Consider the following 25,105-nt stretch of genomic DNA (forward strand, 5'->3'; position numbering starts at 1 on the left):
TTGGGCAGATTAAATGTTTTAAATTTTGATTATAAGAACCAGTTATAGGAAGCTATATGAGGATGCCAGAGGAAAAAGATTATCTCTTGTGGAAAGTAATATGAGCTGAGAGCTGCCCGCAGATGACTGCCATTAAGAAAGCAGGGACCTCAGTCTGACAACTACAAGGAATGCAAGGAACTGAGTCCTGCCTGCCACAACTACATGAGCTTGGAAGAGGATCCTGAGCTCCAGATGAGAAAGCAGCCAGCCAGCACCTTGTTTTTAGCCTTGGGAGACTGAGTAGAGTACTTACCATGCCATGCCTGAACTCCTGTTTGTCCAGATAAAGGTTGAATAATAGAACAAAGCTAATAAATGGGTGTTGTTTTAAGTGACTGAGTTCAGTGCTTTGGTAATTTGTTAATAAAATAATAGAAAACCAATATAGGAGAATGTCAATCAGTCTAGGGATATCCCAGTGCCAGTGACCAGTCTTATATTTGGGTTTTCCCTTCATAACTTCTGTTGTGCTGAGGCCACAGTGGGTACAAGTAAATACTAAGTTGAACTTTAAAATTTATTTAGACTTCTGGGGTACCTGGGTGGATCCGTCGGTTAAGCCTCTGACTTCAGCTCGGGTCATGATCTTGTAGTTTGTGAGTTCGAGCCCAGTGCTGGGCTCTGTGCTGACAGCTTGGAGCCTGCTTCAGATTCTGTGTCTCCCTCTTTCTCCTGCTCCTCCTGTCACGCTCTGTCTCTCTCAAAAATAAATAAACATTAAAAATAATAATAATAAAATAAAATTTCTTTAGACTTCTAATTTAGGCAATTTAGTTTATTGCAGTATATTAAAGGTGCACTGAATGATGAGAAAAGAAATCTTGGTATTTTCCTTAGTTTCATTTCTCTTGTTGTTGTTGTCGTCATTTTATTATTTTTTTTTATCTGTGGTTTCCCTTACCTAGAATAGAAATTGAGAAAAGTCATTTTTCTTGAAACACAATCATTCTGCGATGGGGTTGGCAAACTATAGCTTGCATGCCAAATCAAGCCCTGTGCCTGTCTTTGCAAATTTTTATTGGAACTCAGCCACCCTCACTAGTGTAGGTGTTGTCTGTGGTTGCTCTCATGCTACAATGTCAGAGTTCAGTATTTATAAAAGACATTGTATGGCCCAAAAGTCTAAAATAGCGACTGTATGGTCCTTTACAGAAAATTTGTAGATGGCGATTTGCTTTAAAACCATATTCATTTAACCTTAAATGGCTTCCATGGATGGGGACTGATACCTTTCGAGGTCTTGAATATACTTTATTAAAAGAAATGTATCCAGCTATCCCTGATTACCTGGATTAGATTAGTTGGTACCCCTGACTCTACTGAAGTGATGGAAATGTGTTAAAATTAATAAAATCCTATAAACTATGTGTCTGGGATCCCTAAGACCATCCTCAGGCCTAGGGGTTTGCTGGAAGGAATCATAGGACTTGGAAGTCATTATTCTTAAGGCTGTGGTTTATTATAGCAAAGGACACAAAGAAGTTAGCAAAAGGATAAGGTACATCAGAAACAACACAAATGGAAAGCAGGCTCAAGTGTTCAAGAGTCCTCTCCTAGGGGAATTGCAGAGTACACACTTGATTCCTCTAGCAATGAATTTTGCAGCAACGTGTGCAAAGTGTTGTCTACCAGGGAAGCTCACTTGGTTTCTGTTGGGGTTCCATCATGTAGGTAACTGTGCTTGTGTGACTGACTGCAGTGACTGAAACTCCAGTCCCTCAGAAGGAAAGCAGATGTTCACCATAAATTACATTGTTTGCACAGACTGTCTAGACAAAGTTGTACAATGTGGCCAAGGCACTGAGTGTGCAAAACATTTCTGTCAGAATACTCCCAACAGATCAATTCACGTGTGCCAGTCAAGGGCCAGGCAGGAAAATAGGCCCTTCTGAAAATGCACATGGTTGTACCAATTCAACCTGAGTTAACACTTCATGAACACCCCATAATAAGTGTTCAAAAACACAAAATTTGTGTTCAGAAGCAAACACAAAATGGTTGCTAGTTGTAAATTTTCTGCTAGTTATAATTATATTTCAAATATATTCTTTTAGTGATTTGATTATTTTAGTCAGCATTATCTTTTATTTTCAAGTAAGAAATTACCTACATGACTTCATAAAAACCCCAGGATAACTTTATAACATCATGGGTCTTTAAAGTTTCACCAAAATAAACATTGTTTTGTATGAATTTACAGTTCAAACCAAATATGTTCTCAGGAGTGAGGTGTCCAGGACTACTTTTGCTCTTCCTCATTTTTACAGAGACTGAAACAATCTGGCACTCTTTTTCACAGTTCATGTTCTTGCATGAATGTCAACGATTAATCGTTTTCAGAGATGACTTATCTCCATAATATTGTTTTAGCTCATCGTGGCCAATAAAATTCCCAACACTATATTAAATATTATCTCTTAGTTTTTGAAATAATGATGAAATAAGCATTATGAAACATTATACCTTTTAAATTCCTTTATTAAAGTCCTTGATGTATCACCTTTATTGAACCTCATAGTTATGGGAAAGTACACAAGACAAATTTCTTCTTTAGAGATCATTGATTTTGCCTTTTTTGCTGAAGTTAAATGTATATACATGCATATGTATATATGAGCATGTGTGTGTGTGTGTATGAGTATAGCATTTTTCCCCTATTCTTTTGGCTGGCATTTTCTAGACAGAGCCTGGTATTATTTGTGTAGGATACTGTGTAGATAGTGGGGATTCCCGAGATTATTCCCTTAACTTGTATAGCTCTGGGCATTAACAAATAAATCATTTAATCTTCCTCTGTTTCAGAGTGCCTATTTTGCCTTTCCTCACAAGAAGTCTTGTGAGGATTATTTGATCAGATTTGATTATTTTAAGGAAGCGTCTTCATGTAGGTATATGTTATGGTTAGAGTCATCTGACTGAAATCTGATGAGGGCCTTTTCATGTAACCTTGGACTAGAAGGAGGCCCTGGGCCTCTGAAATAACTGATAGTTGATTTGCTCTGCAGTTAGTATTTTGGGCTATTAGTGGCTCAACTCAGTTGTGAAAAAGTAGCCAGATATACATCTCTAAATGGCAAAATCCGTATCTTACTAATTAGTCTTCTGATGTCCAACACTGAGCCTTGCTGTTTCCTGGTTTCTAAACCCCAGGCAAGCAAGAGTTCCATGAGTTTGATAGTCCATCAGAAAGGCTGCTAGGAGCAGACTTGGGCCAGGTAAGGTTGAGGCCAGCCAAAAGCCTGTAGACAGAGGGAAGGAAACCCATCTGGCATATGCAGAAGCACATTACTTCACAGTCTAAAATAATGGTTATCCACAAGAATAATTGTAAGTTGTCGAGAAAATATTAAACTGTATTGATAGAAGTAGAGTAAGTTATGGAAAACTCATTTCTGAGGTATTTCCATTAAAATGATTAAAGTATAAAGTGTTTAAAATTTTCCGTTTCACAAAATGCTCGGTGAAAAACTGGGCAAACCGTAGTCAGATATGTTTAGGAAACACTGCATATTACAGCCCCCTCTTAGAGTTCACAATGCTTAAAAGCTCTTGAGAAATCTTACAGCAATTCAATTTTATCCAGCCTAGTTTATTCAAACTGATTTGATACCTATTAACATCTCATGGAACTTGTGTTTGGAGGTGCACATCCCGGTCCACTGTATAGGGCTGTGTCCTTGCAATTGTACTGTTTTTGCTTTTGTTTATGGCCTTTGTTCTCTCAGGACACTTACCTGGCTTGTTTCTGTTAAAGCTTTCTGCCTTCTCTAGGCCCCTCTGAATCTCTTCCCTTTTTTTCCCTCCCCAGTCCACCATTGTCTAAGATTTCAATTCTTTATCTTGAATAAAAACAGAGCCTCGCTTCTAACCAGAAACAACCCGTGTGTCCTGCCTCTGGTTCCATTCGCATTAATGAACAGATTACTTTTTAGAACGTGCTGTGATTTGGGCTTCTCTTAATTTTGAGGCCCCGGTTTTGAGGATCAGTTTTGAGGACCCTTCAGCCTCCAGCAGACCAGGAACAAGGTATGCTGCCACTGCCCGGGTGTGCTGGACGGCAGTGTTGCAGAAAGACTCACGCTGTGTCTGTCTCTGAACATATTTTAAAACAGAGAACGGCCGAATAGGTTGTGTCACAGACCATTTCCATTTTCCACAGTTATACGCTGTCTTTCTTGGAGAAGGAGGTACTTCTCTTGTCCTCTGTAATCACAGTAGCCGGGTTACGGCGGCCTTGTTCTGAGCAGGTCTCCACTTGTCTGCGGGTTTCTGTCCTTTGGCCTATGCTCAGAGCTGCTGCTTGGTGAACTGTGACTGACCCAGCAGGTTCCTTCTAGAGCATTGTAATTTCTGTCTCCCTTTCTCTTAAAGTGCACCTTTGCCCTGCTGTTTCTATTTCTCTTTGGGTTCCTTAGAGCAGACTCTTTGGACCTTAAGATGAGGTGGAATGGTGCTTTTGTGAACCAAGGTGATAGGACTTGAGTTCTGTTCTCATCGGGCTGGAATTTGAGGTTGGAAACATATTTGAGGAAGGCAAGCCAAGTGGTTTACAGAGGCGTGACCATGGGTGTAGCTTGTTAAACCTGTTTACCTCAGAAAAGATTTGTTTTTTTTCTTCAGTGTGTGAGAAAACCTATAGGTCTTGTTTTTCCTCACTAGCTGGCTCCAGTTTTCATGGATAAAGTTTCAATCACAAATATATCAAGCAAATGGCGAAAGTATATCTCCTATCAGTAGTTTAAGACCTTCTTGTCTAGAATTGTGCTGTGTTCATTGATTTTTAATCCCAATAGAAAATAAAATTCTATTAGCTGGGAGTCTGATATATATATATAATCAATCCATTTTTGGTGGTTTTGCTATCCTTTTCCACACAGCTGAGCAGTTCTTGATTAATAGCCAGAGAAGAGCCCAATTCAGGTGTGTGTGTGTGTGTGTGTGTGTGTGTGTGTGTGTGTGTGTGATTGCATTGAAATTTAAAGACCACTTGGATACAAATTTTGGTGCCCCCCCCCCCATTATATCCATTGTACCCAGAATGATACACAGGAGGCACTCAATTAATTTGTTAAATGAATGAATCCCATTTTAGTCTTGGGAGTGGAAATGAAAGCATTTGCTAACTAATTTTGTTGGTTTATTAGCCACCAGTCGTCTTTCATTCCCCTTAATTTTTAAGAGCTGTCTTAGTTTTTGTGATTTTATTTGCCACAGCTGCCGTGGCTTATTTTCTGTGGCGTTTTTGCTGTTGCCCTCACTGTCCACCTCTCATAACAACATTTAGTGGTTAGGGGCACCTAGGTGGCTCAGTGAGTTAAGTGTCCGACTCTTGATTTCACCTCAGATCATCATCCAGTTTGTGGGATTGAGCCCCGCATCTCGCTTTCTGCTGCAAGTGCAGATCCTGCTTGGGATTCTCTCTCTCCCTCTCTCTCTGCCCCTCCCCTGCTTGTGCTCTCCCTCTATCTATTTCTCAAAAATAAATAAATAAACATTTTAAAAAAACATTTCACGGTTATTATTAGATGTAAAAGCTTCTAGGCAGTCAGGGTCTTAGAATTCTTTTGTTCTTTCTTTAAAATGCCATTGACTGTTCTCATTTGTAGTGGGCTTTAAGAAAGAGAGTCTGAACCCAGGCTAAACATGGTGACTTTAGTATAGCCCGGCTCTTGGTGATCTCATGAGATCTTACAAGGGCAGGCCTGGACCTGGTCAGTAATTGAGTGAGAGTCCTCAGCAGAAACCATGACTACAGGATGTGGCATGGGGAACACGCCTGGCCCTGCGAGTCAGGGTGCAGCCAGCACCTGCCCCCTCACCTGCAGGTATACGAGGGGTCTTCCATGACCCCCACTCCCAGCCTGCCTCCCTTCCTCTCATGGACACCTTCTCATCTGGGCTGTGAAAACAAGGGCTTGGGACTTTTGTTTTGCATGAAATATGAGTCAGGTGAGCCGTTTAGACTTATAGTTGGTTATCTGAAAGAGTGATTTTAGTTTAGTTCCTATTTCCTTTTCTTTGTTTTACCAGCTGAGTGAGTAAGTAGCTATAAAGGTGTCATTTAAAAATAAAGAAGTAGTTATTTATTACCAGTATTGTGCTGTTGCTTTTGGTGAGTTCAGAAGTAAAAGCTTTAATTTTTAAATTTTAGAGAGCAGTGTTTTTTTACCTGGCCGATTTGTTTCATTTGTCATTGTAAATTTACCACGGAGGCACTATTTAAATCTGCTTATCTTCTGCTTTTTGATTTTGTTAGTAGACACAATTTTTATCTAAGAGGACCCTACTCATGTAGACATGCATTTAGATTTAGATTTGATTTACATCAAATCAAGAAATTGGGACACTTCAGTTCAGGGGTAGTTCTTTAATTATTCAGGGATATCACTAACAAGAATCTTTCCTGAGCATTCCATGAAGAAATTTGTAGATAGGATTAAGTTGGCTTCAAGGTTATCAGATGAATTGCAGAGAGCATTGTTTAAAATTTATTATAGTTACTTAAAATTTATATTTTTAAAGGAAAAAGACAGTGATTGTGGAATATCCACCTATTTAGAAAATTGTAGGATTTTTTTTATTACTATTCTTTAAATCAGTTTACCTAAGTATGTGTACATGCTTCTTATTTTATCCCAACTCTTCCTGTTGCCCAAATGTTGCTTGCATAACCAAATAACTGGCAGATTTTAAAGGAGAGAAACAGTGGGGTCTTTTTATTCTTCATTTTGCTGTACAGTATTAAAGAGTATCAAAATAAAGAATCCCTGAAAGTAATGGAAGTCATGGAGTCATTGTGGTCCCTATCATGCAACCTGAGGGAGGTTGCCTCTATGATGAGGCTACAATCACATAAATATACCTTCATGTTCAAGGAGCTCAGGAGGATGAATGCTGTGGCTGGTTTGTTCTCACCCATGTCCACAACACAGGTATTTTAAAGATCAGAGTCTTGGATCATTTCTTCTCCAGTGACTTTTTTGCTAAGCAGCTGCATTTCAGCCTCCTGCCAGATGGCTCTCTCTGTGCTAGTTCTGTGATCATTTAAAACTCCCTGTCTTGGAAATAATATTTTCTTTTCCCTTTCTTTGTTCCTGAATGTGTTCTCTATTTCAGTTAGTAGCACCACTATCCTTAGTGGCAAGAAATTTGGCCTCTTGGTTCACTTGAACCAACTGACTCTTCCTCTGTCGTATTTAATTAGCACTGTTTGGTTACCAAACAATTTTAGAATAGTGATTATTAAAGTAGTAGGCCAAAAAAGAATTAACACTTAGTGTATTGAATTACTTTCAGTACATGAAGATGTTGTCAAAACTTAATTTGTTAGAGCATTTCATTAGTGGGGTTGGGAATAGAAACAAGTCTGAATGCATGGACTTTACCACTCACTCAGATCAGTTACTGGTACCAAGAAGCCACATTCAAAGGATGTGAATGAATTTGCCCAAATTCATCATCATAATGATGAATTTAGAGCGTGTTCCCATGGATGATGGATCTGTTGGTTTGTCTTTATGTAAGGGAACGTGTGTGCTGTCTCTCTCTCTACACACACACACACACACACACACACACACACACACACAATCTGTAGGGTTATATTGTTCTTATTATCTTTTGCTTCCCAGTGTGAACTGTAAACTTTCGTTTGTCTAGACTTGTTTTTATATATCTTGAATATCCATTGTAGTTTACTGCCTTATGTGCTTTCTTCTTTCTTCCTTCTCTCTTCTCATCTTCATCATTTAAGAATTTTCCAATGCTTTGAGACCTAGTATAGGTTTTATCTCTTTCAGTATCTATGCTGGTTTCAGATCGGACAGAAATAGTTCTTCACCCATTTGGAACATTTAATGTGAGCCATGCTTATAATATCTCATTTATTTGATTTCAAGCTCTTTAAGAAACTGTTTCAAATTATATAATTATGTATAGCAGCACTATCAACAATAGCCAAATTATGGAAAGAGCCCAAATGTCCATCAACTGGTGAATGGATAAAGAAGATGTGGTTTATATGTACAGTAGAATACTAATTGGCAATGAGAAAGAATGAAATCTTGCCATTTGCAACAACGTGGATGGAACTGGAGGGTATTATGCTAAGTGAAATAAGTCAGTCAGAGAAAGACAGATAGCCTGTGTACAAAAACTAAAGGAGTTCGTGACTACTAAACTAGTCCTGCAAAAATATTAATGGGGACTCTTTGAGTGGACAGGAGAGATCAGAAGTGACAGTATGAAGGTAGGAAACACAAAAGCAGTAAAAATATGTCTGTAAAAAAATAAGTCAAGGAGCTCACAAAATAAGAGGTTGTAAAATATGACAACATATACCAAAAACGTATGAGAGAGAGAGAGAGACAGAAATAATTAGTTCAGAATTAAATGACCATCAACTTAATGCAGAGTGCTATATGCAGAAGAAGTTATATGCAAACCTAATCATAATCAAATACCAAAAGCCACTATAAATATCCAAAGAATAAGGGGAAAGGAATCCAAATATATCACTAAACAAAATCAGCAAACTATGAAAGACAAGAAAGGATCAGAGAAAATCTTCAGAAACAACCACAAAACAAAATCACAATGAATACATATTATCAATAATTACTTTGAATGTTGATGTACTAAACTCCCAATCAGAAGACTCATAGGGTGACAGAATAGATAAAAAAAACAAGACCCATCTGTATGCTGCCTACAGAAAACTCATTTTAGACCTAAAGACACCTGCAGATTGAAAGTGAGGGGACAAATATTTATCATGCAAATGGATGTCAAAAGAAAGCAGGAGTAGAAATACTTATATTGAACAAAATAGAATTTAAAACAAAGTCTATAACAAGAGACAAGGATTTTATATAGTAATAAAGGGAACAATCCAACAAGAATATCTAACAATTGTATATATGCACCCCAACATAGCACCCAAATACATGGAACAGTTAATAACAAAAGAATTAATTGAAAATAATAGAATAATAGAGGAGGCTTTAACGGCCCACTCACATCAACAGGTAGATCATCTAAACAGAAAATCAACAAGAAAACAATGGCTTTAAATGACACACTGGGCCAGATGAATTAGATATATTCAGAACATTCCATCCTAAAACAGCAGAATATACATCCTTTTCAAGTGCATATAGAACAGTCTCCAGCATAGGTAACATACTAGGCCACAAAACAAGCCTTAACAATGTCAAAAAGATCGAGGTCAACCATGCATCTTTTCTAAAAGACCACAGTGCTATGAAACTGGAAATCAAACACAAGAGAAACTCCAATAAAGACCATGAATGAGTCAACCGAGAAATCAAAGAAGTAAAAAAGTACATGGGGAAACAAATGCAAATGAAAACACAACAGTCCAAAACCTTTGGGCTGCAGTAAAAATGGTACTCAGAGGCAAGTTTATAGGAACCCAGGCTTAATTCACGAAGCAAAACAGATCTCAAATAAACAACCTAACCTTACACCTAAAGGAGCTAGAAAAAGAACAACAAACAAAACTTGAAACCAGTGGAAAGAAGAAAATATTATTAAAGATTGGAGCAGATATAAATGCTATAGAAAATTTAAAAAAAGATAGACCAATGAAACCAGGAACTTATTCTTTGAAAAAAAAAAAATCAGTAAATTTGATAAACCTCTAGCCAGACTTATCAAAAAGAAAAGAGAAAGGAACCAAATAAATAAAATTACAAATGAGGAGAAATAACAACCAATGCCACAAAAATACAAATAATTTGAACATTATGAAAAATTATATGCCTATTAAACAAGCTTAAAGAAATGGATAAATTCCTAGAAACATGTAAATTCTGAAAAATTAATCAGGAAGAAATAGAAAACTTGAACAGACTGAGACCTAGCAAAGAAATTGAATCAGTAATTTAAAAAACTCTTAACATATAAAGGTCCAGTTCCAGTAAGCTTCACAGGCACATTCTACCAAACATTTAAAGAACTCTTCTTCTCAAACTATTCCAAAAAACAGAAATGGAAGGAAAATTTCCTAATTCATTCTGAGACTAGAGTTACCCTCATACCAAAACCAGATAGAGATACCATTAAAAAAGAGAACTATAGGCCAGTGTCTTTGATGAACACAGATGCAAAAATTCTCCACAAAATACAAGAAAACAGAATTCAACAATACATTAAAACAGTCATTCACCACTATCATGTGCTATTTATTCAGTATTTGCAAATGAATCACTGTGATACATCACATCAATAATAGAAAGGATAGGAACCATATGATCATTTCAATAGCTGCAGAAAAAGCATTTGAAAAAGTGTAACATCCATTCATGATAAAAACCCTCAAGTAGTAGGGTTAGAGGGAACATATTTCAACATAATGACTATATATGAAAAACCCAGAGCTAACATCATTCTTAATGGGGAAAAACTGAGAGCTTTTTCCCTCAGGCCAGGAACAAGACAAAGATGTCCACTCTCTCCACCCTTACTCCACATAGTACTGGAAGTCCTAGCCACAGCAGTCAGACAACAAAAAGAAATAAAGGGGATCCAAATTGGCAAGGAAGAAGTCCAACTTTCACCATTTGCAGATTATATGGTACTCTATGTAGAAAAGACTCCACCAAAAAACTGCTAGAACTGATAAATGAATTCAATAAAGTCACAGGATACAAAATCAGTGTACAGACACCTGTTGCATTTCTATACTTTCCAAAGAGAAAGAGAAATTAAGAAAACTTTCCCATTTACAATTGCACCCAAAATAATAAGATACCAAGAATAAACCTAACTAAAGAGATGAAAGACCTGTACTCTGAAAACTGTAAAACACTGATGAAAGAAACGGAAGATGACACAAAGAAATGTGGACACGTTCCATGCTCATGGATTGGAAGATCAAATATTGTCAAAATGTCTATACTACCCAAAGCAATCTACACATGTAATGCAATCTCTATCAAAATGCCAACAGAATTTTTCATAGAACTACTACAAATAATTCTAAAAGTTTTATGGAAGCACAAAAGACCCCAAATAGCCAAAGAAATCTTGAAAAAGAAAAGCAAACTTGGAGCCATCACAAGTTCGGACTTCCAGTTACATTACGAAGATAGCATGGTCCTGGCACAAAAATAGACATATAGATCAATGTAACAGAATAAAGGACCCAGAAGTGAACCCTCAACTGTATGGTCAATTAATCAGTGGCCAATTGACAAAGCAGGAAAGAATATCTACTGAGAAAAAGTCTCTTCAACAAATGGTGTTGGGAGCACTGGACAGCGACATGCAAAAGAATGAAACTAAACCACTTCCTTAGTCTATACACAAAAATAAATTCACAATAGATTGGAGGCCTTAATATGAGACCTGAAACCATAAAAATTCTAGAAGAGAACACAGGCAGTAACCTCTTTGACATTGGCTGTAGCAACTTTTTCTAGATATGTCTCCTGAGGCCAGGGAAGCAAAGGAAAAATTATTGGGACTTTATCAAATTAAAAAACTTTTGCACAGCAAAGGAAGCCAATCACAAGACTAAAACACAGTCTACAGAACGGGAGAAGATATTTGCAAATGACATATCTGGTAAAGGGTTAGTACCCAAAATATATAAAGAACTCAACTCCCCAAAACAAATTATAACAAACACTTATAAACAAACACTTATAAAATAGGCAGAAGACATGAAAAGACATTTCTCCAAAGCAGACATCAAGATGGCCAACAGATGCATGAAACGATGCTCAGCATCACTTATCATCAGGGAAATACAAGCAAAACTACAATGAGATAACACTTCACACCTGTTAGAATGGCTGAAATCAACAACACAAGAAACAATGATTGTGAGGATGTGGAGCAAAAGGAATCGTCTTGCACTATTGGGGGAAGTGGAAACTGGTGCAGCCACTGTAGAAAACAGTATGGACATTCCTCAAAAAGTTAAGAATAGCTCTACCCTATGATTCAACAATCTCACTACTGGATTTTTACACAAAGAATATAAAGGCACTAATTCAAAGGGATACATGCACCCCTGTGTTTATAGAAGCATTATCTACAATAGCCAAGACATGGAAGCAGTGCAAGTGTCCACTGATTGATGAATGGATAAAAAAAGATGTGGTGTGTATATACAATGGAATGTTAATTCAGCTATAAAAAATAATGAAGTCTTGCCATTTGCAGTGCCACGAGTGGAGCTACATAGTGTAATGCTAAGTGAAAAAAGTCAGTGAGAGGAAGAGAAATACTATATGATGTCACTCATATATGGAATTCAAGAAACATAACAAAGGGAAAATAGAGAGAGAGAGAGAGAGAGAAAAAACAAACAAACCAAGAAGCAGACTCTTCATTAGAGGAGAAACTGGCAGTTAACAGAGGAAAGGGTGGTGGAGAGATGGGTTAAATAGGTGATGTGGATGGCATTTGTCGTGATAAGCACTAGGTAATATAGGGAATTGTTGAATTACTATATTGTATACCTGAAAATAATATAGCACTGTTTGTTAACTATTTGGAATTAAAATAAAAACCTTAAAAAATGTGGAAGAAGATTGCTATGTCCTGAATTTTGTTCCCCTCCCCAAAATTCATATGTTGAAGCTCTCTCAGTGGGATAATATTTGGTGATGGGGTCCTCATGAGACAGGAGGGAGATGTCTCTCTCTCTCTCTCTCTCTCTCTCTCTGCTCCTTGAGGACACCGCCAGAAAGTGGCCATCTGCAAGCTAGGAAGAGCTCCCTCATCAGCAACCAAATTGACTGTCACCTTGATCTTAGATTCTCCAGCCTCACAGATATCAATGGTTTTGTTTGTTTGTTTGTTTGTTTTTTTAAGCTACCTACTCTATGGTGTTTTGTTATGGCAGCCTGAGCTAAGACAGAAATTGGTACCAAGAGGGGGGATTCTGCCATAACAAATAGCTTGGAATGTGTCAGTGGCTTTCAAACTGTGTAATGAATAGAGACTGGAAGAGTTTTGAGGTACAGTGAGGGAGCTTCTAAAAGTGATTCTGGTGAGAGCCCTGACAAGAAACAATAATCTTTTGATATATTTGGTTAAGTAAAAAGTATTATCACAATTAACTTCACCTGTTTCTTTGTATTTTCTTAATGTTGCTACTAGAAAACTTAAAATTACTTATGCTGCTTTAATTGGGTAGCACTGAAATAGAACTACATGTGTAAACGTGGATAAATATAAAAAAACAGAATATTGATTCAAAAAAATATAGGTTATTCAGAGCTGTGTTCAGAAGACACCATTTTATATACAATTTAAAAACTTGAAAAAGAATACTAATCAGGGTGTGTGTGTGTGTGTGTGAGAGAGAGAGAGAGAGAGAGAGAGAGAGAGAGAGAGAGAGAAAGTAAAATGCTAATGAAATACCAAGTGCAGGAGAGAGATATCTATAGGAAGGAAGAAAAGAGGAGCAGAAAGAGATACATAAAATTTCAGTTGCATCATTTAAAAGAAACTGTGAAGGTAAATTTGTATCCTTTTAATATTGACATAGGGTGATAGGGTGATTAGTGTATGTATTTTTATATCTTTTTAATACTTTTGTACATTTAGAGATTTGCCAGTGTCTTTTTTTTTTTTTTAAGTTTATTTATTTTTGACAGAGATAGAGTGTGACTGTGAGCTGGGGAGGGCCAGAGAGACAGGGAGACACAGAATGCAAGCAAGCTCCAGGCTGCGAGCTGTCAGCACAGAGCCTGACGTGGGGCTTGAACTCACGAACTGTGAGATCATGACCTGGGCCGAAGTCGGACACTCAACCTACTGAGCCACCCAGGTACCCCATAAATAGCCATTATCATTAATTCTTTTAATATTTCTAAAAGAATTTTTCATTTTTGGAAGCTTAAACTGAGAAATGGGAGAGTCTATGAAGATACTTATCCAAAGTCACAAAACAAATAGCTGAGGTGCAATTCATAATCATCTTTCTTGTTCTAAACTCATAGCTCTTCCTTCCCATTAGTCCAATTCTGTAATATAAAGATGAAATGTAAACAAGCTTATGAACTGCAGGCTCTTCCGACCTAACTTTGTCTTTTCCCCTTCTCCCAGTGCATGCACACATACACCTCTGCACACATGTGCATGCACACACCCACATGCACATGTGTGTACATGCACACACCATCCTTTCTGAAAGAATATGTGTTCCTTACTGATAGGCTTGGGCCAAAACAGGTGGTGTCTGGGGCGCTGTATTTCCTCTCTGTGTCCTTGTGAAGAGACTTTGTACACATTCTTCAGGGATTATCAGCTCAAGAGAGCTCAAAATATGATATGCTAAAGTGATAGTTTCTATTTATCTTTTCCTAAAGGTGTTATTCCTTTTTTGTTTTCTCTCAGAAATGCCTACATGAAGAATATATGAATTGTTCTGCTGGTTAAGGCATTGCTTGTGTGTTTGATTGGCTGCTAAAGACATTTGTTGTGTTCCTCATTGTCCTTTACATACAGATCCTCTTACAAATCAAGGAAAAAAACTTTATGTGAAAATAAATGCAAGCTTAAAAACATAAAATTTAAAACAAATTCTTGAATTAATTACTGGAAGGGCTAAAAATAATAGCTAACATTAACTAAATGCTTAATGTGTTAGGCATTATTATATCTCCAACTTATAGATTAAGTACCTTGCCTAGGGTAATCAGCTAGTGAGGGACAGGGCTGAGGCAGAGACAGTGTTGGGGTCAAATCCTGCTTTTATTGGTTAAAGATTTTCTAAGCTGTGCTACCCCAAGTGATCATTCTTTTCCACTCATATATCTGCTATATGCCCAATGAGTCTGGAATTATCCATATATTGCTTTATAATTTTTAGTTTGGCTTTTACTTATTTCTGTTTTGAAATTGATTTGCAAATATGCAAAAGCAAGGACAGACTTGAAAATTTCCTTGAATTAGCTTTAGCAGCTTAGGGAGCATGTGGGTAGTAGGCTTTCAATGTATTCTTACATATTCGCTAGTTCTCATTAAATTTGTGACTGCCTAAATCAAAACTACTTAAAATTGATTGTCATGGATTGATGCCAAGAAATTCTAAAGTACTACCTAAACTTCTACTAAATCTTACCAATCTTACTGCTATTAAATTCTTCCTTGAGGAAATTCATTTAAATTTTGTGGCTGTGGTTGGAGGATAGACTAGAGTCTGGAGTACATTTTTATTTTAATTATTTAACTTCAATTTTGTCATACAAGTTGTGCATACTTGAGCAAATGTGTCTTTTTATGCTGTCCTTTCTATCTTTGAAAGCAATTAAAATATGCATTTCCAAGCTTCCTGGAAGAATTTTCAGGTCTCCTATTTTCACCTCACCTTCCATTTATTCCTTTTTTTGTTGGTTTTTTGACTTACATTTTTAGAGCAGTTTTAGGTTTACATTAAAATTGAGAGGAAGGTTTAGAGATTTGCCATATACCTCTTGCCCTGACACGTGTATAGCCTCCCCCATTATCAACATTGCTTACTGGAATGGTACATTTGTTACAATTGTTGAACCTGCATTGATGCATCATAATCACTTAAAGTCCATAGTTTATGTTAAAGTTTACTCTTGGTGTTGTCCATTCTGTGGGTTTGGACAAATGCATAATGACATATATCCATCATTATATCATACAGAGTATTTTCATTGTCTAAGATTACTCTTTGCTCTGCCTATTCATCTGCCCCTGCCCATAACCACTGGCAACCAATGATCTTTTTGTAGTCTCCATAATTTTGTTTTTTCCAGAATGTAATATAGTTGGAATCATACACTATATAACATTTTTTGGTTGGCTTCTTTTACTTAGTCATATGCATTTAATGTTCTTCTGTGTTTTTTCATGGGTTGATAGCTTACTTACCTACAGTGCTGACTAATATTTCATTATGTGAATGTACCACAATTTATTCATTCACTTACTGAAGTACATCTTAGTTGCTTCCATATTTTGGCAGTTATGAGTAATTAATTGCTCTAAATATCTGTGTGCAGGTGTTTACATGGACATAAGTTTACAGCTCCTGTGGATAAATACCAAGGAGTGTGATTGTGGGGTTGTATGGTAAGAATATATTTAGTAAGAAATCTCCAATGGTCTTCCAAAGTTACTGGACCATTTTTCCCCATTTATTCTTCATAGCACACAATTTCCAAGGTCCCATAGGTTTCTTGTATCTGTGCAATCACTTTTTTCTCAAATCCCAAACCCTTTTCTGTCTCTTTTCATCTGAATTCAGCTTAAATGTTGATAATATTCCCACAGTTCCAGCCTGGACCTTCTCTTCTCACTTTTACAGAATTTCCAGCGACAGTCTTTTCCAACTGACATACTTTCATGCAGTTTCTATTTTGATGATTCTTAAATCCCACATGACTTTATTAAAACTCCAGACCCGTAAAGACAACTGCCTATTGGTCAATTTTACCTCAGCTATTCCATAGACATCACAACCTTAACATATCAAAACCAAATTATATTAGCAGCTACCCCTCTCCAGATTATTTCCTCAAATCCCTTTCTGGGTGAGCACATTTTTTTTGTTGCCCAAACACATGCTTGGGGTCTTCTTTGAGTCTGCCTTCACTTTGACTTTTCACGTGTGAGAATCCTCTAGTATAGTTACATCTCTGCCCTCATTTTCTTTCAAGTGCACCTCTCCTGTTCTTACTCCCACTCACATCCTCTGTTTTCTGCTTTGATTATGAAGACCCTCTAGCTAACTGCTTTCCCACTGGCAGGCTTTAGTACCTTCCCTCTCCCATATTAGAGTCTGTTATTCAGAATGTGGTTTGGATAATCATTCCATATTAACATCTGATTTTGTTAGTCCTTGTGGAAACTGCCAGTGGTTCCCTCACGACCTCAGATTAAAGCCAGATGCCCTGCTATGGTTTGCACGGTTCTCGTGCAACCTTTTCTCTTACTGCTGCTTGTAGGTTTTCCTGCATGTGCTGTATTCTCTCTGGCCTCCTATTAGTGCTCCTCTTGTTCCTTTTCCCTGGAACATGCTCTTCTCTCTGCCTGATTAACTTACACTTAGCATTCAGCTTTAGGTGGTGGCTCTTCTTCCCTTCTCCCTGTGCCCTCCCTGGATTTTTTGTTACTCTTACATGTTCCCCATGGAGCCTGAGCAGTACTTTGGTTGCAATACTTCTAGCACGTTGTTTTATACCTATAGTAGTCCCTCTTGTCTGTGGTTTTGTTTTCCGTGGTTGATTACCCATGGTCAACCACAGTCTGAAAGCAGATGATACTCTTTCTGCCTTATCATCAGAAGGTCATTAGTAGCCTAATGCTACATTCACAGGCCAACATCATTTACCTCACTTCACCTCGTTAAGTAGTCATTGTATCATCTCACATCATCATAAGAAGAAAGGTGAGTACAGTACAATAAGAGTTTGAGAGAAAGACCACATTCACATAAATCTTATTATAATATATTATAATTCTGTTTTATTACTGGTTACTGTTATTGATCTCTTACTGTGCCTAATTTATAAATTAAGCTTTATTACTGGTATGCGTGTATGTGAAAAAGTATAGTCTGTGTACGATTCGGTACTATCCATGGTTTCAGGCATCCACTGAGGGTCTTGGAATGTTTCCCCACAGAGAAGGGGGTACTGTTTCATTTCATTTTGACCCTCCCTCCCCGTGAATCGCCGTGTTGCCTTCACTTCTGCATGTGAGTCTCCAGCACAGACCAAATGTGGTTGGTTATTTGCTGACATTTTTCTAGGATAGTGGTTCATAATTGGGGGTGATTTTGTCTCCCAGGGGACATTGGTGATGTCTCGAGACATTTTTGATAGTTATGACTGGTGGGACCGTGCTGCTCTCATCTAGTGGGTAGAGGCTAGGGATGCTGCTAACCAGCTCTACAGGGGACAAAAGAGCCCCCACACATTATCCAGCCCAAAATGGCAGTAGTGCTGAGGTTGAGAAACCCTGCTCTAGGATGAAGTGTAAAACTTGAGGGTATTAAAAGACTTTTCATAGCAAAAAGATGAATTGAGTTTGGAGTTCTCAAGTAATGTATGCAAAGTTTTAGTGTAAAACAACTTAATTTTCAGTCTAAACTGCTTTGGTTCTTTTTTGTAGCCTACTGTTAATATATATTCAGAATTTGTGTTGTTGGGAAACATGTGACTTTAGTGCTTATTAATGGGTTATCAGCTACCTGCAGTAATTTAAGCATGCAACTGAGATTGTGAAAAGGATAGTGGAACTAAGCTCTATGTTTGAGAAGTTTTTTTCATTTACTTCTCTTATTTTAAATGTATCTAGGAACAGGTGACTACCCAGGCAGGTTTTTGGAGGTGTATGGATGAATGATATCCTTTTTAAGCTGTTAAATAAGGATTTAGGTATAAAATCTTCATAAAAGGCCAAATGTAATAAACTTTTTGTTTTACATAGATTAGCAAATGATGAACATTCTAGTGCTACCCTGCACACTCACACATGCATGCACTTGTAACCATCGATAGTAACCCTCATGTACTTGTATTCTCTTCACTCTCTTTAGCCAAGTGTCTCCTATAGTGCTAGGGACACAGTCCTTGTTGATCTGTCAAAATAGGGCTCCTCATGAGGGATCCTATGCCTACACTACAAACTGACCAGGTACAGAAGATCCATTTCAACTGAATGTACTGTTTACATTTAAGAAATTTAAAATTTTGTATGAGTATTCCATTAGAAAATGTTACTAATACACTGGAAAATTAGAATGTCAAAGGATAAGTTATTGCTATCATTAGAACAAAACAGGACTGACCTGTACAACCAAGTACTGGGAAAATAAAATACATACCACACTTAAATATTTTAGTGTGTGTCTAGGCAAAGACAGAAGTCATCATAGAAAAAGTTTTGATTCTCTCCAGGATGGGCTATGTGATCCGATCTACTGTTTTTTAATCCAGTTTTCTTTTCTTTTGGCGGGGGGTGGGGAGGGGTGGGGAGACACTGCAAAAGCATTTTATTTTTTTTTTATAATCCAGTTTTCAAAAAAAATTGTAATTAGAATTCTGAGTAGGAGAAAATAAAAAACATTTTAGGAAATGGTAGGAAAAAGTGGCAATAACTCATATTCTTAAAAAGTACAGTTGTTATTAGCCATTTCAAACTCGTCTCTTGAAAATATTATAATGGAATTGTGCTGGAAAAATCAAGTTTTTGTCTTTATCCTTGGAGAATCCTTTGGTAAGCTTACACCTGAAGAGGCAATTTTCTTTGTATTTGGTTTGTTACAAATAGCATTATTTATCTCACATTAAATTTCAAAATCCAAAAAATACTTTTTTCCAGTAGATGTTAGATTACAGTGACTATCATCAGCCATTTACTAGTTCAGTTTTTGAGACTGACTGTATATGGGGCACATTTCTTTTACTTTACCAAAGGAAGATTGAAATACTTGCACTGAATTTGGTGGATTTTATGAGATAATATCTGGCTTACAACTGGCTTAACACTCTCTTGTCTTTGTGTATATGGCTTTTTTTACTTTGGAACTCATGTCAAAATAAAAGTTTAACCTACAAATAACTGTATTTACAAAGTTATATCAATGAATATAAACAGAAGAGAATGGAATAACAGGTGTATGTAAATATGTACTTGAATAAAGACTTCTCCAAATGTAATTGCATTTCTCTTAATTTTTTTTCAGAGAAGTTCTACAGAAATTTTGGAATATTCATCAGATAGTGAAAAGGAAGATGACTCAGAAAATGTCTTGTTCATTGATTCAGAATCCTCTCCCAAAAACCACATGGATTTTGGAACTGATGTTAGAGAGGTGATGGAGAGACCAATAAGGCGGAAGGTGAAATCTGCAGAGACCATTTTGTACACGCCCCAGAAGCAGATGTTTCCCAGGACTCCAGGACCATCAGCAAAGATGAAGCTTCTAAGGTTAAATTACATCTCTTTAAATACTTGTTTAGAAAGTTGTTATCTTTCTTTAAAAATCTAATCCCTGGGGCACTTGGGTAGCTTGGTTGGTTAAGGTCCAGCTCTTGGTTTCAGCTGAGGTCTTGGTTCATGGGCTTGATCCCTGCATCGGGCTCCGTGCTGGTAGTGCAGAGCCTGCTTGGGATTCTCTCTCTCTTCCCTTCTCTCTCTGCCCCTCCCCTGCTCTCTCTCTCTCTCTCTCTCTCTCTCTCTCTCTTTCTCTCCCTCTCTTGCTCTCTCGCTGTCTCGCTCTCTCTTCCTCTCAAAATAAATAAATAAAATTTTTAAAAATCCAAATACCTAAAAGGCTAACTTAAAAATACTTAACTTGTTTACTTGGAGAGGAAAATTGGCAGAATAGAACTCTAAGTTCAATAAGCAATTATAGAAGTTCTAATTTCTGGAGATGAGTTAGGGAACTGTTTATCTAAGTCAAGCATTTACTGTTTCAGTCATAACAGCTTACATGACTGCTTTCCTTAGTGGGGTGGGTTGTTAGAGTTTATCAAATTTTATTGAGCATCAGTGTTCCAGATACTTAGACAATTAAGACAAGTAAATGACTATTTCTGTTTTTGAAAAAGTTATAAAGAGGAAAACAGAAATAAATATATTCAAATTACTTTTACAAGTACAGTTACAGAGATTATCCAAAGGAACACTTGCAAATGCAAAGATGTACAAGAGAGCAAAGATGCAGATAAGAAACCAGCTGGTATGTGTATGGAGAACCACAAAGGCCAGGCCATAGTGGGTGGAGCAGGGCATGGAAAGGGGCTCAGGATGTGCCTTATGAGAGCCATGTACCAACCGTGTGTAATACATGGTCTCTTTGTGTTTTAAATTAGAACAAAACAATGAAAGTAAAATTTCAATGAAAGTGAGAACTTGTGGGAAGCAGTGCCACAAAAGTAAACTTAGTAGAGAGATTCAAGGAAAAAGGAGTTTCGGTAGAAAGAGCAAACGTGGCAATGAAAAGCACAGGTTTTGGATATGTTTAGGAAATGTTTAAATAATGAGGCAGAGGATGTGATTGATGCATATTGAGAACCCAATGGCATAGGAGTGGGGACAGTGCTGTGACTTCTAGGATGGGGACTTGAGGTGAGAGGTCAAATGTGGAGATTATCTGCTAGTGGCTTGAAAGGGATCTTGGGTCCAAAGAGACATCAGATGAAAGGTGAGGCCTATTTAGAAAATAATGGGGAGGACCCAGTAGAGACAGAGTGGTTGGAAATAATTGCTCTGTCAGTGTCTAGGAAAAGGAAGTAGGGGAGGGAAGGCTGAGGAGGAGAGTCCTGTCTTAAGCATAGGAGTAGAGGGAGGAGCATAAGGATGTGACAGAGTCTACTGGGATGGATGTAACATGGTGAGTTTATTGATGCTTATTCACCATATATATTATGTTATGTTTATAACACAAAATAACTCAGAAGGTCTTATGCCCAGAGTGGATGTGTTAAAGCCTCAAAAGAAAATGGTGGTGGTTTAATAGTCTCTGGAAAGAACAGGAAAGGAAGACAGTTGGAGGGATTTGAATGTCCTTGTTTTTGAAGTTAATGCCATATAATTACAGAAAGCCATGTCCCCAACCCTACTGAGGGCCTACTATGTGCTGAGCAACTGTTGTGTGTCCTGTGTTAGGAGGATGTATGATGAGGGCCCAAGAAGTAAAGTGGAAGTAATGTCAAAAGGAGACAAATTTTATGTCAAAGAAAAGCAGAAAAGAAAACAGAAAAGGATCAAGACTGGTCATAAGGTGTGGGGAAGGACATTTTGTGGAGCTGACATTGCCTGAGATGAGGCAGGAGGGTGATACAGGGGATCAGATGGTTTTGTTTTGTTTTGTTTTCTTGATGAGAAAATCATGAGGCTCCCCCCCTCCCCATCCCTGTGGGAGGGAATTGTTAGCCTCTTACTTTCTCTGTTGTAAATTGACCATACACATTTTTTGTACAATTGATATACTGGGGTCTGAGTTTTTATTATTGTTTTGCTTCTATACTTTCAAACAAAACTTGAAGTTGTTTTTTCCACTTTCTGTTTGGCATTGAATTCTTTTATATGTGTGTAGATGTATTTGGCAAGAATGCATGAAGGTGTCTATTTTGTGTGGTTAGTTCTATCACTTGTTCATGTTGTGTCACCCATCCCCCATTACTTTTTTTTTAAACAATTAAAAAAATTTTTTTTACATTTTATTTATTTTTGATAGAGAGAAACAGAGCACAAGTGGGGGAGGGACAGAGAGAGACAGAGACACAGAATCTGAAGCAGGCTCCGGGCTCCGAGCTGTCAGCACAGAGCCCGATGCAGGGCTTGTGCTCACAAACCACAAGGTCATGACCTGAGCTGAAGTCGGACGCTTAACCGACTGAGCCACCCAGGCACCCCCCCCCCCGCCATTACTTTTTAAAAGTAGAATGTTGGTCTGCATTTTAGTAGTAATAATTTTTTTTCCTTTTACATTTATTGTGTTTTTTCTTTTAGTTTTATGAAAATATAAATGATATAAAGCACTGTTTAAAGTGTATAGCGTAATGTCTTGACTTACATATATTGTGAAATGAACATCATCACCTCATGCAGATACCAAGAAAAAAAGAAAAAAAAAAGGTTTTTTCCTTGTGATAAGATCTTTTAGGATCTACTCTCTTACCAGTTTTCAGATAATACCATACAGCAGTGTTAATTAATCATCATCCTCCTTATGTTGTACATTACATGTCCATTACTTACTTATCTTATAACTGAAATTTGTACTCTTTGACCACTTTCCTCCAGTTCCACCCCCCATTGCCACCTCTGGTTACCACAATTCTGATCTTTTTCTCTGTGAGCTTGTGTTGTTTTTGTTGTTGTTGTTGTTTTTCAGAATTCCACATATAAGTGAGATCATACAGTGTCTTTCACTGTCTGACTTATTTAACTTAACATAATTCCCTCAAGGTCCACCTATGTTGTCACAAATGACAGGAGTCCCTTCTTTACAGTGGCTGAATAATATTCCTGTGTGTGTATGTGTGTGTATGTGTGTATGTATACAACACACACACATACACACACATACACACACCACATTTTCTTTACCCATCTGTCAGTGGACTCTGGTTGTTTTCTTGTTTTGCCTATTGTAAATAATGATGCAATGAACATGGGGGTGCAGACCTCTTCAACACAGTGATTTCATTTCCTTCAGATATATATTCAGCAGTGGAATTGCTGGATCATACAGTAGTTCCATTTTTAATTTTTTGAGGAACCGCTGTACTGTTTTCTGTAGTGACTGAACTGACTCACATTCCCACCAGCAGTGCACAAGAGTTTCTTTTTCTCCATATCTTAACAAGAATTTGTTATCTCTTGGCTTTGTGATAATAGTCACTCTAACAAGTGTGAGGTGATACCTCATTGTGGTTTGATTTGCATTTTCATAAAGATTAGTGATGTTGAACACTTTTTCTTATACCTGTTGATCATTTAAATATCTTCCTTAAAAAAATGTCTATTCAGGTTCTTTGCCCATTTTAAAAATTGGATTATTTGTGCGTGTGTTTTGTTATTGAGTTGTACAAATTCCTTTGAATATTTTATATATTAACTGCTTATCAGGTATGTGATTTGCAAACATTTTCTCTTATTCTGTAGGCTGCCTTTTTATTTTGATTATTTCTTTCGCTGTGCAGAAGCTTTTAGCTTTTTGTAGTCCCACTTGTTTTTTTATTCCTTGTGGGTTAAGTGTCATATCCAAAAAAAATTATTGCCAACACCCATGTCAAGCCACTTTTTTCCTCTGTTTTCTTCTTAAGTTTTGTGGTTTTATGGGTTAAGTTTTTAGTCCACTTTGAGTTAATTTTTGTGAGTATTGTAAGAATAGAGGTCTAGTTTCATTGTTTTACATGTAAATATCCAGTTTTCCCAGCACCATTTATTGAAGATACTGTCTTTTCTTCTTTGGGTATCCTTGCTCCCTTATCAAATTTTAGTTGACTGTGTATACATGGGTTTATTTTTAGGCTTTGTATTCTGTTCCATTGGTCTATATGTTTGTTTTTACTTGATTGGTATAGCTTTATTGTATAGCTTGAAATCAGCATGTGTGATGTCTCCCACTTTGTTGTTCTTTCTCAGGATTGCTTTGGGTATTTGGAATTTTTGTGGTTCCATACAAATTATAGGGTTGCTCTTTCTATTTCTGTGAAAATGCCATTGGAATCTTGATAGGGATTGCATTGAATCTATAGATGGCTGTAGGTAGTTGTAGACATTTAACAATATTAATTCTTCCAATCCATGAACATGGGATATCTTTTCATATATTTGTGTTGTCTGCAGTTTTTTTCATCATGATTCTATATATAGAAAACTCGAAAGACTCCCATCGAAAAACTCTTATATCTAATCAACGAATTCAGTAAATAGCAGGATATGAAATTAACATACAGAAATCAATAGCAGATCTCTATGTACAGTAGCAACTAATTAGCAGAAAAATAAATTAAAAAGATGATCTCATTTACAATAGCATCAAAACAATTAGGGATGGGCTGTTCCTCTCCCTCTATGCATCACAGCTGTAGTAGAAGGGAAGGTGTAAAATTGGAAGCCTCTGTAAAGAGCAAGACCATCCCTTCCTGGGATGTCTGTTGTGTGGACATCCCAGGAGACACAGGAGGGCAGGATGCCCTCCATGTCTGTTGTGTGGAAAGGAGAGGAGAGATAGCAGTTGCATTCAAGATCACAGCCAGGGAGCCCTCAGGGGAAGAGTAAGAAGATGAAAGGAGCATTTGGAGTTGAGGACACAGAGTTTTTGCTAATGACTGAAGCAACTCCACAAATATGCAGACGATTGTTTTCTTCTTGTGATTTCTAAGTGATAACTAAATAAGGGATATACAGGGGCACCTGAGTGGCTCAGTCAGTTAAGTGTCTGACTCTTGATTTCAGCTTAGGTCATGATCTCATGTTCGTATGATTGAGCCCTACGTCAGGCTCCCACTATTCAGTGCAGAGCCTGCTTGAGATTCTCTCTCCCTCTCTCTCTGCCCCTCCCTTGCTCTGGGGGCATGTGCGCATG

At 37.4% G+C, this 25,105-nt stretch overlaps 1 protein-coding gene across 1 annotated transcript in view; it reads left to right on the forward strand.

Moving 5' to 3' along the window:
* The window catches only part of SPIDR (scaffold protein involved in DNA repair), a 481,060-nt gene that overhangs the window by 154,682 nt on the left and 301,273 nt on the right, over positions 1–25,105 (forward strand). Inside the window, exon 6 of the mRNA XM_019428877.2 lies at positions 19,745–19,989. Within this exon, the coding sequence (XP_019284422.2) occupies positions 19,745–19,989 (245 nt within the window). The remainder of the gene's footprint in view (positions 1–19,744; positions 19,990–25,105) is intronic.

Source organism: Panthera pardus, unplaced genomic scaffold (assembly GCF_024362965.1).
Source record: "Panthera pardus isolate Hobbes unplaced genomic scaffold, ASM2436296v1 HiC_scaffold_7, whole genome shotgun sequence".
Classification (NCBI taxonomy): domain Eukaryota; kingdom Metazoa; phylum Chordata; class Mammalia; order Carnivora; family Felidae; genus Panthera; species Panthera pardus.